Source organism: Tarenaya hassleriana, unplaced genomic scaffold (assembly GCF_000463585.1).
Source record: "Tarenaya hassleriana unplaced genomic scaffold, ASM46358v1 Cleome7, whole genome shotgun sequence".
Classification (NCBI taxonomy): domain Eukaryota; kingdom Viridiplantae; phylum Streptophyta; class Magnoliopsida; order Brassicales; family Cleomaceae; genus Tarenaya; species Tarenaya hassleriana.
In genome coordinates, this window is record NW_010969548.1 from 62,033 (window position 1) to 74,891 (window position 12,859).

At 35.9% G+C, this 12,859-nt stretch overlaps 2 protein-coding genes across 2 annotated transcripts; both read left to right on the forward strand.

Annotated features, from left to right (window-relative positions):
* Positions 1-2,256: 2,256 nt before the first annotated feature.
* On the forward strand, positions 2,257-4,033 carry LOC104801499. Its single transcript, XM_010524808.1, has 3 exons — positions 2,257-2,828; positions 3,409-3,612; positions 3,705-4,033. The coding sequence occupies exons 1-3, from the start codon at positions 2,361-2,363 to the stop codon at positions 3,942-3,944; spliced, it is 912 nt and encodes a 303-aa protein (XP_010523110.1). The 5' UTR covers positions 2,257-2,360; the 3' UTR covers positions 3,945-4,033.
* A 7,417-nt stretch (positions 4,034-11,450) lies between these two features.
* Positions 11,451-12,593, forward strand: LOC104800413 (GATA transcription factor 9-like). The gene is made up of 2 exons (XM_010523209.2): positions 11,451-11,794; positions 11,876-12,593. The coding sequence occupies exons 1-2, from the start codon at positions 11,543-11,545 to the stop codon at positions 12,425-12,427; spliced, it is 804 nt and encodes a 267-aa protein (XP_010521511.1). The 5' UTR covers positions 11,451-11,542; the 3' UTR covers positions 12,428-12,593.
* The last annotated feature ends 266 nt before the right edge of the window (positions 12,594-12,859 follow it).

The window sequence follows — 12,859 nt, forward strand, 5'->3', positions numbered from 1 at the left end:
TTATTTTTTATTCGTATATTCAAAAAAGAATGCCCAACAAACCAATCAATCGTCCACCTCGACTCAATTATTTTCCAATACTCTATCGATCAAATTGTATCCAATAATGCCCAATATTAAATCATCTGTCTCTCTTTTTTTTTTTATAGATTAGAATATCACGCTTTTAGCACTTCCATGAATTAACACGCATCGATGCAGTGATTAGCCTCCCAGGTATTATTTATTGATGATAAATATGATAGAAATGAGGAGGAGGAGAGCATTATCGTGTTCTAGAACATTAGAAATTGACTTTTACTTATGTATATATGAATTTAACATATAAATATTACGCATATAATTAAAAGAAAACTTACCGTTTAAAAATAATAATAAGACAAGTGAAAAATATGGACCGGGTCGTCGATGAAAATATTAAAATATAATAAAAACAATAAATTCAAATAACGCCGGCGAATCTGAAAGTCTTTCGAATTTAAGAGAGTATTGTGATTGGCAATATTGACCCATGACCCTTTCAATTTCTACGCGGCTACCACCCCCTTTCCTTGGGTTCTTCCTCTCCCTCTCCGGACCGGACCCTTTTTTTTTCCTTCTTCTCTCTTTACTTATTTCTAGTTTAAGGAACTTTTATGACGAAATTGAATTCTAATATATATATATATATATATATATATATATTAGAGATTTTGATTACAAGAACATTGGATCAATTTGATTAGCATGTAGAATTTCGTGAGTTTTTAAATTTAATGTGTTATTTTTCATTTTGTGAATAGTTGCTGTGTCGTCCACTCTAATTAAGAAGGGTCGTCGTTGTTGGAAGAGTCTTTCTATTTTCAATATTAATTTTGGCGCTGAAGATTCTCTCTTAAACTCCTGCATTAATTACCTAATGGCTGCAACAAGTCACGGTCAAATATCACTCTTAATCCGTTGACTTTTCCGCCTTCCCATTGGCCATTGGCTTCCTGCCGGTCCGTGCGTATAGCATACATGCGTCTCCGCGTGTGTGAATAATGGGCCGATTAATTGAAGTGGATACACACAATTTAATACGAGAGAGGAATATATTTATGTGAGAATATGTAATTAAAGTGCTCGAACTGCATAGTTTTAGCCAATTAATCCAATGTCTTGGATTGTAAAAAACAGGCAATGTAAAAAATTATTCCCCCCTTTTTTTTTGTTGGAGTGGGTAAATAAATATAGTTTCTCTCTTTTTTACACACAAAAAAAACTATAGTTTCTCTTCTAGCATGTTTTTTTATATTGTGTGTTCTCAGCATCTGGTTTATTTATAAAAAAACACGTGTGAATTGCATTTGGTCGAATATAAGGGCCTCAAAGAGCAGACGGCTATAAGGTAATGGTTTTGTCATGTACCGGGAATTAGTATTAAATAAATATTTATCAGTTCTGTTATTTTAATTTAATAAAGTTGGGAAATAATATAAAAAAAAAATATCTATAAGGGTTGTTATGCGTCAAGTCAAAGCGGGTAAAGACCGGCGGCGCATTCAACAGAGGACTGTGTCGGTTTCCCATCGTCCAGGAAGAAGTCAAATTTTGAAGCCCAGAGTGATCCGAATAAGCCCACTCTTAACCAAATGAGAGGGTGGGCCCATTAAGATCCAAAGTGTGTTTCCCTTGTTACGAGATTGCTTGTGTTTTTTTTTTTTAATAAAAAAATTCTTCCAGCTAAAAACATGTTTCAAGTAAATTTGAACTTCTCGAATTTAACAAAATAAAATCTCAACTAATTATTTTGTCAAATAAATTCCGAATTCTAATATTGTTATAGAAATAATCTCAAACTTTCAAAACTATATCATATTTAATCCTCTAGAAGGCTTACATAATATTTCAAACGATGACAAATAACGTAACACAACAATTAGTCAAAATCAAAATTAATACGTCATCATTCGTAATGTCGAGGATTAAATATTATATGATTTTAAAAATTCGAATTTAATTAAAGTTTGGGTTTTATTTGTAAAAAAAATAGTTTTGGTTTTATTTTGATAAATATGACAAATTTAAGTATTATTTTTTAAATTTTCCTTAAAAAATATGCAAGTATGGTATAATGACAGCAAAAAAGCAAAAGTTTAAAAATATACAGATATTTGATTGATGATGATAAAAAAAAAAGGGTTAAAAATGATTCTTAAAACGCCTACATTTTCATTGCATGCCATCATTATTGTTTCCTCCCTTTTCTTTCCCCACCCTTCTTTTTTCATTTTCTTTTGAATTGTTTGGACGAAACCTCCAATGGAAACATATACTCAACGAAGAGAAATATCCCATCATCGTCATCGTAAGATACAAAGAGAAGAAAGGCGGAGAAGATGGAGCTTTCATCGCCGGAATGGAAAGCGGAGGAGATCGTCGACTTCAGGGCACCTCCGCCGTCTCCGGTGGCGTCAGGGCGGCGCTCCTCCGTCACCAATGCGGAGGTTCTGTCTCAGTTCATACAGAACTCGGTGAGAGTGCCTGACCTTGTCTTGCCCGACAAGGTCTTCCCCAAGCTGAGATTCATCCAGAACCCTCCCGCCATCGATTTTCTCCAGCTGGGTCCTGGAGAGACCGGCGTCGTCTCGCAGATTCAGGAAGCCATGGCTGCCGTCGGTTGTTTCCAGGTGGTTAACCATGGAGTTTCCGAGGTGGCGGTGAAGGCGGCCATGGCTGACGGAGAAGCGTATGCAGCTCACTCGCTCCGACGACGACGACAGCCAAGACGAGTTCGTGTGGTCCGACGCCCAAAGCTTCATGTCCGAAATGGAGGGATTTCGTCTTCCCGGATATTCCCGTTTCAGGTAATTCACGATCTTAATTTGAAAAAAAAAAACTATCACATTATGGAGTTTTCAGTAATATCTCACAAAAAACGTAAATAAAAAACAAAATAAACTTAAAATCTGAAAGATATTTCACACAAACTCTTACTTAACCAAACGATACAACATGATCTTACATAAATAGAAAACGAAATAAATAATTCCTAATAACCGTCTTTCACTAATTCAAACGAAGAACTAATACTAAAATTATTCCCACAACTTGGTAAAGGTCATGCCACCTTTTATTATAACTTCCCATTTATAGAAAACGACCATATTCTATGTCTCTTATAGAGTAACTTCCAACAACTTTGGCATGATTCTCTCTGTCAGTCAAATGCCAAGAACTTCCATTCTTCATGGTCATGCAGTGAATACCTTGAGCCATCCCGTCCATATATACATATATATATATATATATTATATATATATATAATGTGTTTAACCAAAATTGGAACGTGCAGAGCGTTGATGGAAGAGCTAACAGCAGATGCCGAGAGGATAGGGGATGGAATAGTGAAGGAGATGGTGAGAGGGAGAATAATACCCGTTGAAGGGAAAGGGTCGGAGGAATTCTGATCACCACGAGGAAGAAGACGAAGTGATGAGAATGTTGATAAGAGGGTTCGACCATCCCCATGCCCTCTCCCTCCATTTCTGCGAGGGCTCTTCTGAATTCCACGTCTACTCTAAAAAGGGTTGGATCTGTTTCTGCCCTCTTCCCAATGCTTTGCTCGTCACTCTCGGCGATCAGCTTCAGGTAGCCATCTTCACATTCAACTATAGACAACGATAATATATAAGAATCATATGTCATATATATATGTATGTATATATGCATGGTTTGGAAAGGTATGTAGTGGCGGGAAGTACAAGCAAGTGGTGGGGAGGGCGATATACAAAGGAGATGGAGACGGTGGAGATGAGCTTCGCATTTCAATGGCGTTTCTTTACTCAAGGGTTAAGAAGAGAGACGCAAGTGGAAGGAATCATCGTTACAAGCCTGAGAAGACCATTTCCCTCAGACAACAGCTCCTCTTTGCCCTGTTTCTCTCTCTCTTCTTCCGCCTCTGTTACACCTTTCAATTCTAAAAATATTAAATTGATGTCTTAAAATTCCTATGATATATTTTTTTTTTGGGAGTGTCGGGTTCTTGTTTGTTTTGATTCATAAAATTGCACGTGACGTGTTTAACCAAAAAAAATATTGCACGTGACACAGTTGGGCTGATCATATACCATATTTAGGTCTCCTTAGGCATTTCTTCAGGCCCGGATGGATCCAAGATCCAAATGTTATGTGACCATCCCCCAATTGGGCTTTCGTGATTACTCCGTCGGCCCAATAAAGCCCATTTCAGTAACAAAGGCGGCAACCTTAGATCCAGACCACATTAGCCCATATCTTCTTAGGCATTGGGCCGAGTTTTTTTCCTTTGGGCAAATTTATTTTTTTGATGGTTATGGAATGGACCGTTAGGAAACTTGTTCACTGGTTTCGTAAGTTTGCAAATGGACATCTTTTTACAAGGGGCTAACGTTATCCATTTATGTCATGGACGATTTGAAGATTATACACTATTATATTGTATTGTTAAATAATACAGAAGAGACTGTATTAAACTTAACAAATCATTTCAATTTTAATATATTTTTATTTGGTTTGAATTTTTAATATTATAAATCATTTTCTATAGAACTAAAAATTTGTTTTATTTTTAAATTACGTTTATATATTTAAACTTATTTGATTGACTATTTATAATCGTTAAAGAAGTAAATAAAAGTACGTAAATTAAAACAATACTAAACACTCCGTCTACTAGGAACACATGATTTTTCGATTACAAGCTTATTCGTTCGTCAAATACATATAATTTACAAAAGGCATTAATTTTTTTTTTTTAATGTGCCAATGCCTTGTTTTAGCAATAGGGACTATAAAAAAATGGTAAACGTTCAGACTCTAATAATAGATGGCCTTGTTAACGTTAATAAAGTATTAAAAATATAAAACATTAAAATGGAAATTATAAAAAAAATTATAACGAGGAAGAAAATTTAAAAGGCGAGGCAGCACATGCGAACAATGTTGTGGCCCACGACTCCAAAGCACGTGCCGGTGTTGGCTAGCGGGGACATGCAAGGCACAACGCACGTGTGAGGTGAGTATCATTGGCAAAGCTTGGTCACGGAATCAGATCACAGTCAAATAGAAATCATACACGTGGTTGGTTGGTTGCTCACATGATCCCTGACGCCGCCCCCACCCTTTGTCACGTGCTTCTAAAGCATTAGCTGCGCCCTTTTTTCCTTTTCCATTTTATTTTCATTTTTATTTTTATTTTTATTAAAAGAAAAGCAATTATTCTCTTTTTTTTTAAATTATGAAATTCATTCTTTAAATCAAGACTTTATTTAATCAAACGCAACATCGCAAACAGTAATAATAATAATAATAATAATAACAATGGAGAAATCTTATCCATTATCACCCTTGGACCTGGGAATTGGCGAGTCACCGACCGTGAAATCCTTTTCTTTACCACACACACACTCTACAATAAGAAAAAAAAATATAACAAGGCATAACGTGTTCGCTGCTTTTGTTACATAACATAATCGAATCATTTAAAACCATAAAAATGTAATATTTGGCTATGGATAATAAAATATTAATTTCGATAAATATTATGCTAAAAAAAATTATATATAGTTTATCAGTATATCAACCGGTGATGAAACGGAGATGCAAAGTGTCAATCCCGTTCGAATTTGAGCATCATGTTTGGGAGAGTGTAATTCCAATCACATAAATTGTTTCCGATTCCGATTTTTTTTTTATAACGGATGACCCCTAATTGCTACCATTCGGGCGCGCTGACTAGGTAAACTTCTGACCCGGGAACAGCCTTTGTATATGAACCATATAGACCCAGAAATTACCTGTAACGACCCGAGGCCGCTACGAATTGTCGAAACTGCCCTCACACAGCAACCCGAGACCTTTCAACGTGTTTTGTCCTCACTCGCACACATACCGAGACGCTTCCCAGTAGGTCACCCATCCTGAGATTGCTCCAGAGCCAGCACACTTAACTTTGGAGTTCTCTCGGGATAGTTAACCAAAAAGGTAGGTGCACATTGTTGCTATGAGTAGCTCAACTAATTCTTTTATGTTATCTTAGACCGTATAGTCCCATACCTATACAGCCCTCGGATCTCTCTCATTCCGGTGTGTTCGATTCATCCCTATACCCCCTACCCAGAAGCTCGTCAGGAGCCGCCCCTTGTCCGTGCCTCTGCACCGGCGATCACTCCCCGCCCTCCTACGGTACTCTAGGTTGTCATAGGCCCACCAGCTTCTGCATGGTTCGTCCTCGAACCACACCGTACTGGGAGAGTACCGGCTCTGATACCATCTGTAACGACCCGAGGCCGCTACGAATTGTTGAAACTGCCCTCACACAGCAACCCGAGACCTTTCAGCGTGTTTTGTCCTCACTCGCACGCATACCGAGACGCTTTCCAGTAGGTCACCCATCCTGAGATTGCTCCAGAGCCACCACACTTAACTTTGGAGTTCTCTCGGGATAGTTAACCAAAAAGGTAGGTGCACCTTGTTGCTATGAGTAGCTCAACTAATTCTTTTATGTTATCTTAGACCGTATAGTCCCATACCTATACAGCCCTCGGATCTCTCTCATTTCGGTGTGTTCGATTCATCCTTATACCCCCTACCTAGAAGCTCGTCAGGAGCCGCCCCTTGTCCGTGCCTCTGCACCGGCGATCACTCCCCGCCCTCCTACGGTACTCTGGGTTGTCATATTACCTCCCTCCCCACCAGCCAGGAATCGAACACTCAACCTCAAGGTGAAGTTACCTCTTACCCCAAGCTTCACCACTCGGCCATGACATGTTAGGTTCGACTCCGAAATTAGTTTGGACTTTGACCAAACATACCCGTTTATAAAAAAAACAGTAAATAGAAACTAATGATTTTATATATAAAAAAAAATATTAGCTTTTTCTATTCTAAAAAAGACTACTAGTTTTCTCTTATTTGAAATCATATGAATTCTCTGTTATTATGAATCCCTTTATTTAAATTCATTATTTTTTTTAAAAAAGGGACATTTTTGTAAGGGGTTTGAGTGTATGTATTTGTTTTCCATTATTCGTAGGTGAGTCTAAGGGCTATACAAACAACAAGTGGTTCGGCATTGAGAGCTTTACACGGATAAAAAGGGGTTGAGATCAGGGCGGTTGGTTCGGGTGTGGTTGAGCTGTAACCATCGTGCTTAAACGTGGGTTTCCGAATATAAAAAGTACAATTAAATTAATATCCGTCGTACGTAATTTTGTTATTAATTTATTTTCATATTATTTCTGCCATAAAACAGACACAATTAAACAATAATTAAGCACACAATTTCCAAGGCTAAATGATTAAGGGCAGAGGAATCCTCCTGCTACACAAATTGGACGCTAATGCATCCACCTCATGGTTATAATAGATAATACTCATCCTCTGTCACCTTCTTTTTTTTTTTGGAGCCATTTATTCATTTAATTGATTAAGTATTCTCCTCCGCTCACATTTAATTTATCTCCTAGTGTTTTTTTTGGGGGTTAAAATAATTACCTTTTCAAACCAGTTACTGAGTTAGAAATATATCCCCGAATGCATACAAAATTTGGGTGAATGGTTAGTGGTCGAATTTTCACAGTTTCGGAGTTTTATAATTGGCTCACCTTTCGTTTGATTGGTGGTTAGGATCAATATGTTGTTATTTTTAAATTCGAAACATTTATAAGATAAAATGACATAATATCAAAACTATCCTTATTTTGTTACATGTATTTCACAGCATACTTTTTTTAACCTAATTTTTTGTAACCAATGTGATCAGTCAATGATGGTCACATTAGTCATATAATTTAATGATATGATTAGTGTGACTAGTATAATCATTATATAATTTTAACGGTGTGATCAATGTGATAAATGTAATTCTGAAATAAATTACGATGGTCACATTGATCACACGAAAAATAAGTTAGAAAAGCATACTCTGAAATCCATATAGCGCATAAGAATAATATTTTTCATAATGCACCAAAATAGTATTTGTACTTTTCTTTATCCTCCAAAGTTTTAGATTTAGTCTTTCATATAAAAATAAAACCAAATCTAAATATTACGTAATCTTCTTAAATCTTCTTCATATCTCTTTATACGGCCCCTCAAACTCAAGGAGATGAGAAACAACTGCTTGAGGTTGAATTCTCCAGAAAATAACGGGATTTGACAATCGAACCTAGGAACCGGTGGATTGTTGGCGGATCTGAAAAAGTCCGGTGAAGCAGAAGCGTGGTGCACATGCACGTTATTGTGGTGTAGTGCGACAGCAATGTCGGCAGCGCAAAAGGCGCGATGGTTTAGCGGTTATGCCGGAAATAGAAAATAAATTGTGCAAATGCACGCGGCTAAAGCCGAAAAAAGAAAAAAGAAAAAAAAAGATGGCGCATATGTGCGGATCGACGATCGGAGTATTCCAATCGAAGAGGCTAAAAGTCGGATTCAAAGGCTGATGTGGCACGGATGTGCGGCGCATATGTGCGAGTTGGGTTCCACGACAATGAGGTCGGTATAAAAAAAAGAGTAGCACATCGACTAGGGTTGACAGTGATAAATACCGTCGTCAGGAAAAAAAAATAGAAAAAAAATGAATGGAAGACGATACTCAAATTGATGATACTATTGGAGTTAGTATATCATCGTCATCTTCATTGTCGTTTTCGGATTCAACGAACATCGTTGATATAAAAAAAAATATTTAGAACAGAAACCAGACTCTGATACCATAATAGAGAAAGAGATAGAGAATCATTGGATTTCTCATTATTCAACATATAACATTACAATATTTATAGCCGAAAACAAAATCATAAAATATCTTATTTAATAAATATAAATATCTAAAATATAAAAATAAAACCAAATCTAAATATTACGTAATCTTCTTAAATCTTCTTCATATCTCTTTATAGATGGACATTTTATATTAAAATTTATATTTTGTATATATAAACCATACAAAAAAGTTATTATAAAATCATGTAAATGGGTTTAGAATTGTATAAATAAAATACAATAAACTTCTCATGCGAAGAACAAAAACAAAATCGTCGATTCAAACCTGTATTATCCTGGCCACTAATAAAAAGACCCATGCATGCACGTTATTTACCAAACAAATTCTTTTTCTTTAAAAAAATCACCAAAAAAAACCATATAATCTTCATATGTCGATAAAAAAATCTTATATTTTTTTAATTACCAAAAAAGCCTTATACTTATATATATATATATATATATATATATTCACAGAAATATACTTATACACTTAAAATGTCATACAAAAATACCCTATATTTTTTTATTATCAAACAAACCTTGTACTTTATAAATTCTAGTAAATAAGTCCCTAAACGCAAATTCCTAATAAATACGGTCAAAAATCTGTCTGAACCTAACCCGACCGATATATACCCGAACCGAATCGAACCAATTAAAATAATATACCATATTGGATATGAATATTTAAAATCTGAAATAACTGAATCCGAAATATATAACCAAACTGAACCCGACCGATATATATATATATATATATATATCCGAACCAAATTGAACCGATTAAAATAATATACCAAATAGGATATGAATATTTCAAATTCGAGTGAATCCAATATCATATTCAATCTGGTATATTATTTTAATCGGTTTAATTCGGTTCGGATATATATCGGTTCGGATATATATCGTTCGGGTTCGGTTCAATTATTTCGGGTTTGTTTATTTCGGATTTGAAATATTCATATCCAATTTAGTATATTATTTTAATCGGTTCGATTCGTTTCGGGTATATATTGGTTGGGTTAGGTTCGGACAGATTTTTCACAATATTTTTTTTTCGTTTGTGTTTAGGAATTTATTTGTTAGAATTTATAAAGTATAGATATATTTCGGTGAATAAGTATAAGTATATAGTTTGATTGGTAATAAAAAAAATACATGATTTTTTTGTTTGATATCTGAAAAATATAGATATATTTCGGTGAATAACTATAAATATAGGGTCTTTTTATAATAAAAAAGTATATAGTTTTTTTGTTGATATACGAAGAGTATATAATTTTTTGGGTGATTTTCACAAAAAAAAAAACGGAGGACATACGAATTATTTTCGTCCCTCCTATTATGATTCAAGATAGAAAATAATTCATCACACCCGCATTATTTCAAAGAATTTTTTTTCTATCCATTTGTTTCATTTTATGGTCTGTTTTGTCATTTAATTTGTTTTTTCAATTTTAGAATCACTTGGAAAGAAATTTCTATAGATTTGTGTATGGCAATTTTTTCCTTATGGACCGACGTTTCACGAAATCAACAAGGGGAGAATGACTCATCATGACGTCACTAATCCAGATCGAGAACAGACTCAAGGTTGCATCAATTGGTCATTTGACTGTCTGCGTCTTTAAGGATTTTATTTTTCGAAATTTCGTTATGCAATATATTGTAAAATGCCATTTACATCTTTATTATATCTTTAATTCATATCTTGTTTCCCTAACAAATTAGAAAAATGTCTATAGGTAATTTTGTGTCCGTTCCATTATAGACAGGCTATACTTTGAGTTTACTATAACAGAATTCAAGCACAATAAATGTTATATCTCAAGAAATATTATAAAATTACTAACATATCTTTATTTAAGGTATTATATTTTGTAGAGTTGGAAAATTTTTCTATTTTTATAATAAAAAGTTTAAATTGGTATAATTACTCAGATTTTGTATTGTGATGAAAAAAAATCTAGGGGTGGACGTTCCGCCATACTGAACTGAAAATTCGGTTATTTTCAAATCGAATTTTTTTAAAAATAATTTTTTAATAAAAATCTAAAATTTTCTTAATAAAAACCGGAAACGAACCGACACGAAAACGAAACCAAACTGAATATCATATAATAATCGAATGGTAAATATTTTTGTAAAACTGAAAAAATCGAACTAAACCACTCTCGAATCGAATCCAAAGGGAATATCGAAACATCTAACTAAAACCACATATATTTTTGAAACAAAAGCAAAATCTTAAAACAAGTGGGAGCATGAGTACGCGTTATTTTTTTATTTTACCATACATTTGAATATTTGACACACAAGGTGAATATGCTGGATTTATCGACATTAATTTTCTTTCTTTGAATTTGAGGGATTTTTATTTTCTTTTACGAGCAAAGGTTAACTGATTAGGTATTTGAAAATTAATAATTCGGTCTGTAAAAGAATAAATGTAAAAAAAAAAAAGGTAAAGAAGAAAAAGGAAAAGCTGCTGGCTCCAGGTAGTTCTGTTGATTTTACTTTGAGCAGTAAAAACAGACCAGAGACAATTATAGAGTTAATTAAGCATAAGCTAAATATAATTTGAATTGGGATTTACATACGCGTACACATATACGAGTGGCATGTTTAAAGATGCTTCGAGTTTTATTTATTTACGAATTTGCCCCTCTCCAACTCCTCAAAACCCTCCTCCTCTTGCTTCACTCTCAGAGAAATCTTCACTCTCTACACTGAAATCCCTCCGAAGCAACTCTCTCTTTCTCACCTGATGGAGTTCTACGTCGGGAATTATTTCAGCGGCGTGGCTGAGAAGAACGTAAATTCCGGCGAGAATTTCGCGGTGGAGGACCTCCTGGATTTCTCCAACGAAGACATGATATCGAGCGAAGGAATGTTTTTGGACAACGTCAATGGCAGCTCAACGGACTCCTCCACCGTCACCGTCGTTGACAGCTGCAATTCCTCCTTCTCCGGAAGCTTCGGCGCAGATTCTCAGTTCTCCGGCGAGCTCTGCGTTCCGGTGAGTTTCGATTTAGTTTATCGGTGGAGTTTTTGAAATTTGGATTCCAGAAAGCGTAACTGAAATTCGGTTTGGCGGCAGTACGATGAGGCGGCAGAGCTGGAGTGGCTCTCGAATTTCGTAGAGGAATCATTCACAGGGGATCAGCTGCATATTTTGCCGTCAGGATCCAAACCTCCGACGCCGGAGTCGTCTTCCTCCTCCAGCCGTCTTCCGGGGAAGGCGAGGTCGAAGAGATCACGCGCCGCCCCAGGAGACTGGTCCACGCGCTTCCTACCCCTCTCATCCGAGAAACCGAAGAAGAGAGAGACCGGAGACGAGGGTAACGGCCGGAAATGCTTGCACTGCGCGACGGAGAAGACGCCGCAGTGGAGGACGGGGCCGATGGGACCGAAGACGCTCTGCAACGCGTGTGGGGTCCGCTACAAGTCGGGGCGGCTGGTGCCGGAGTACCGACCGGCCGCAAGTCCGACCTTCGTCTCGACGAAGCATTCGAATTCCCATCGCAAGGTTTTGGAGCTCAGACGCCAAAAGGAATTTCAGGGGCCACAGTTCATCGACCACACCTCTCTCTTCCCGGCCGGAGATGACATCTTCCTTCACCCGTATCATTTGGCTCACTCTCATATTTAATTAGATATTTATTTAAATCACATTTCAAAGTTTTTTTTGTCGTTAATTTTTAATTAGTCTCTTTATTAACAACCCCCTTCTTCTCATCATCTCTAATTTTGTTTTACACATCTCCATGTTTCTTCCAAATGACAAAACCTCAAACAAATGCCGATTTGGATGCCCACTTCCTTCTTATTTGTAATTCACTTTCATCATTCCTCTCTTTGAATTAACAAAAAAAAAAGTATTTATTTTTACCTAAAATATTAAAAATTCGAACAAATTCACGTTATCGTGTACTGTTTTACAAGTGGAAAGGAAATTACAAAATAAATAAATAAATTGCGACCCACCCTTTACAAGAGATATAAATCATCTATCAACATTAGTTTTTGCTCAAAGCATATACAAGTTAAAGAGGGCATTGGATAAATTATGTGTGTGTATAGG

Coding starts and splice junctions, on each gene's coding strand:
- LOC104801499 (XM_010524808.1), top strand. CDS start 2,361: ATGGAGCTTTCATCGCCGGAATGGAAAGCGGAGGAGATCGTCGACTTC. Junction 2,829..3,408: donor CCCGGATATTCCCGTTTCAG/GTAATTCACGAT, acceptor TACCCGTTGAAG/GGAAAGGGTCGGAGGAATTC. Junction 3,613..3,704: donor CTCTCGGCGATCAGCTTCAG/GTAGCCATCTTC, acceptor TGGTTTGGAAAG/GTATGTAGTGGCGGGAAGTA.
- LOC104800413 (XM_010523209.2), top strand. CDS start 11,543: ATGGAGTTCTACGTCGGGAATTATTTCAGCGGCGTGGCTGAGAAGAAC. Junction 11,795..11,875: donor CCGGCGAGCTCTGCGTTCCG/GTGAGTTTCGAT, acceptor GTTTGGCGGCAG/TACGATGAGGCGGCAGAGCT.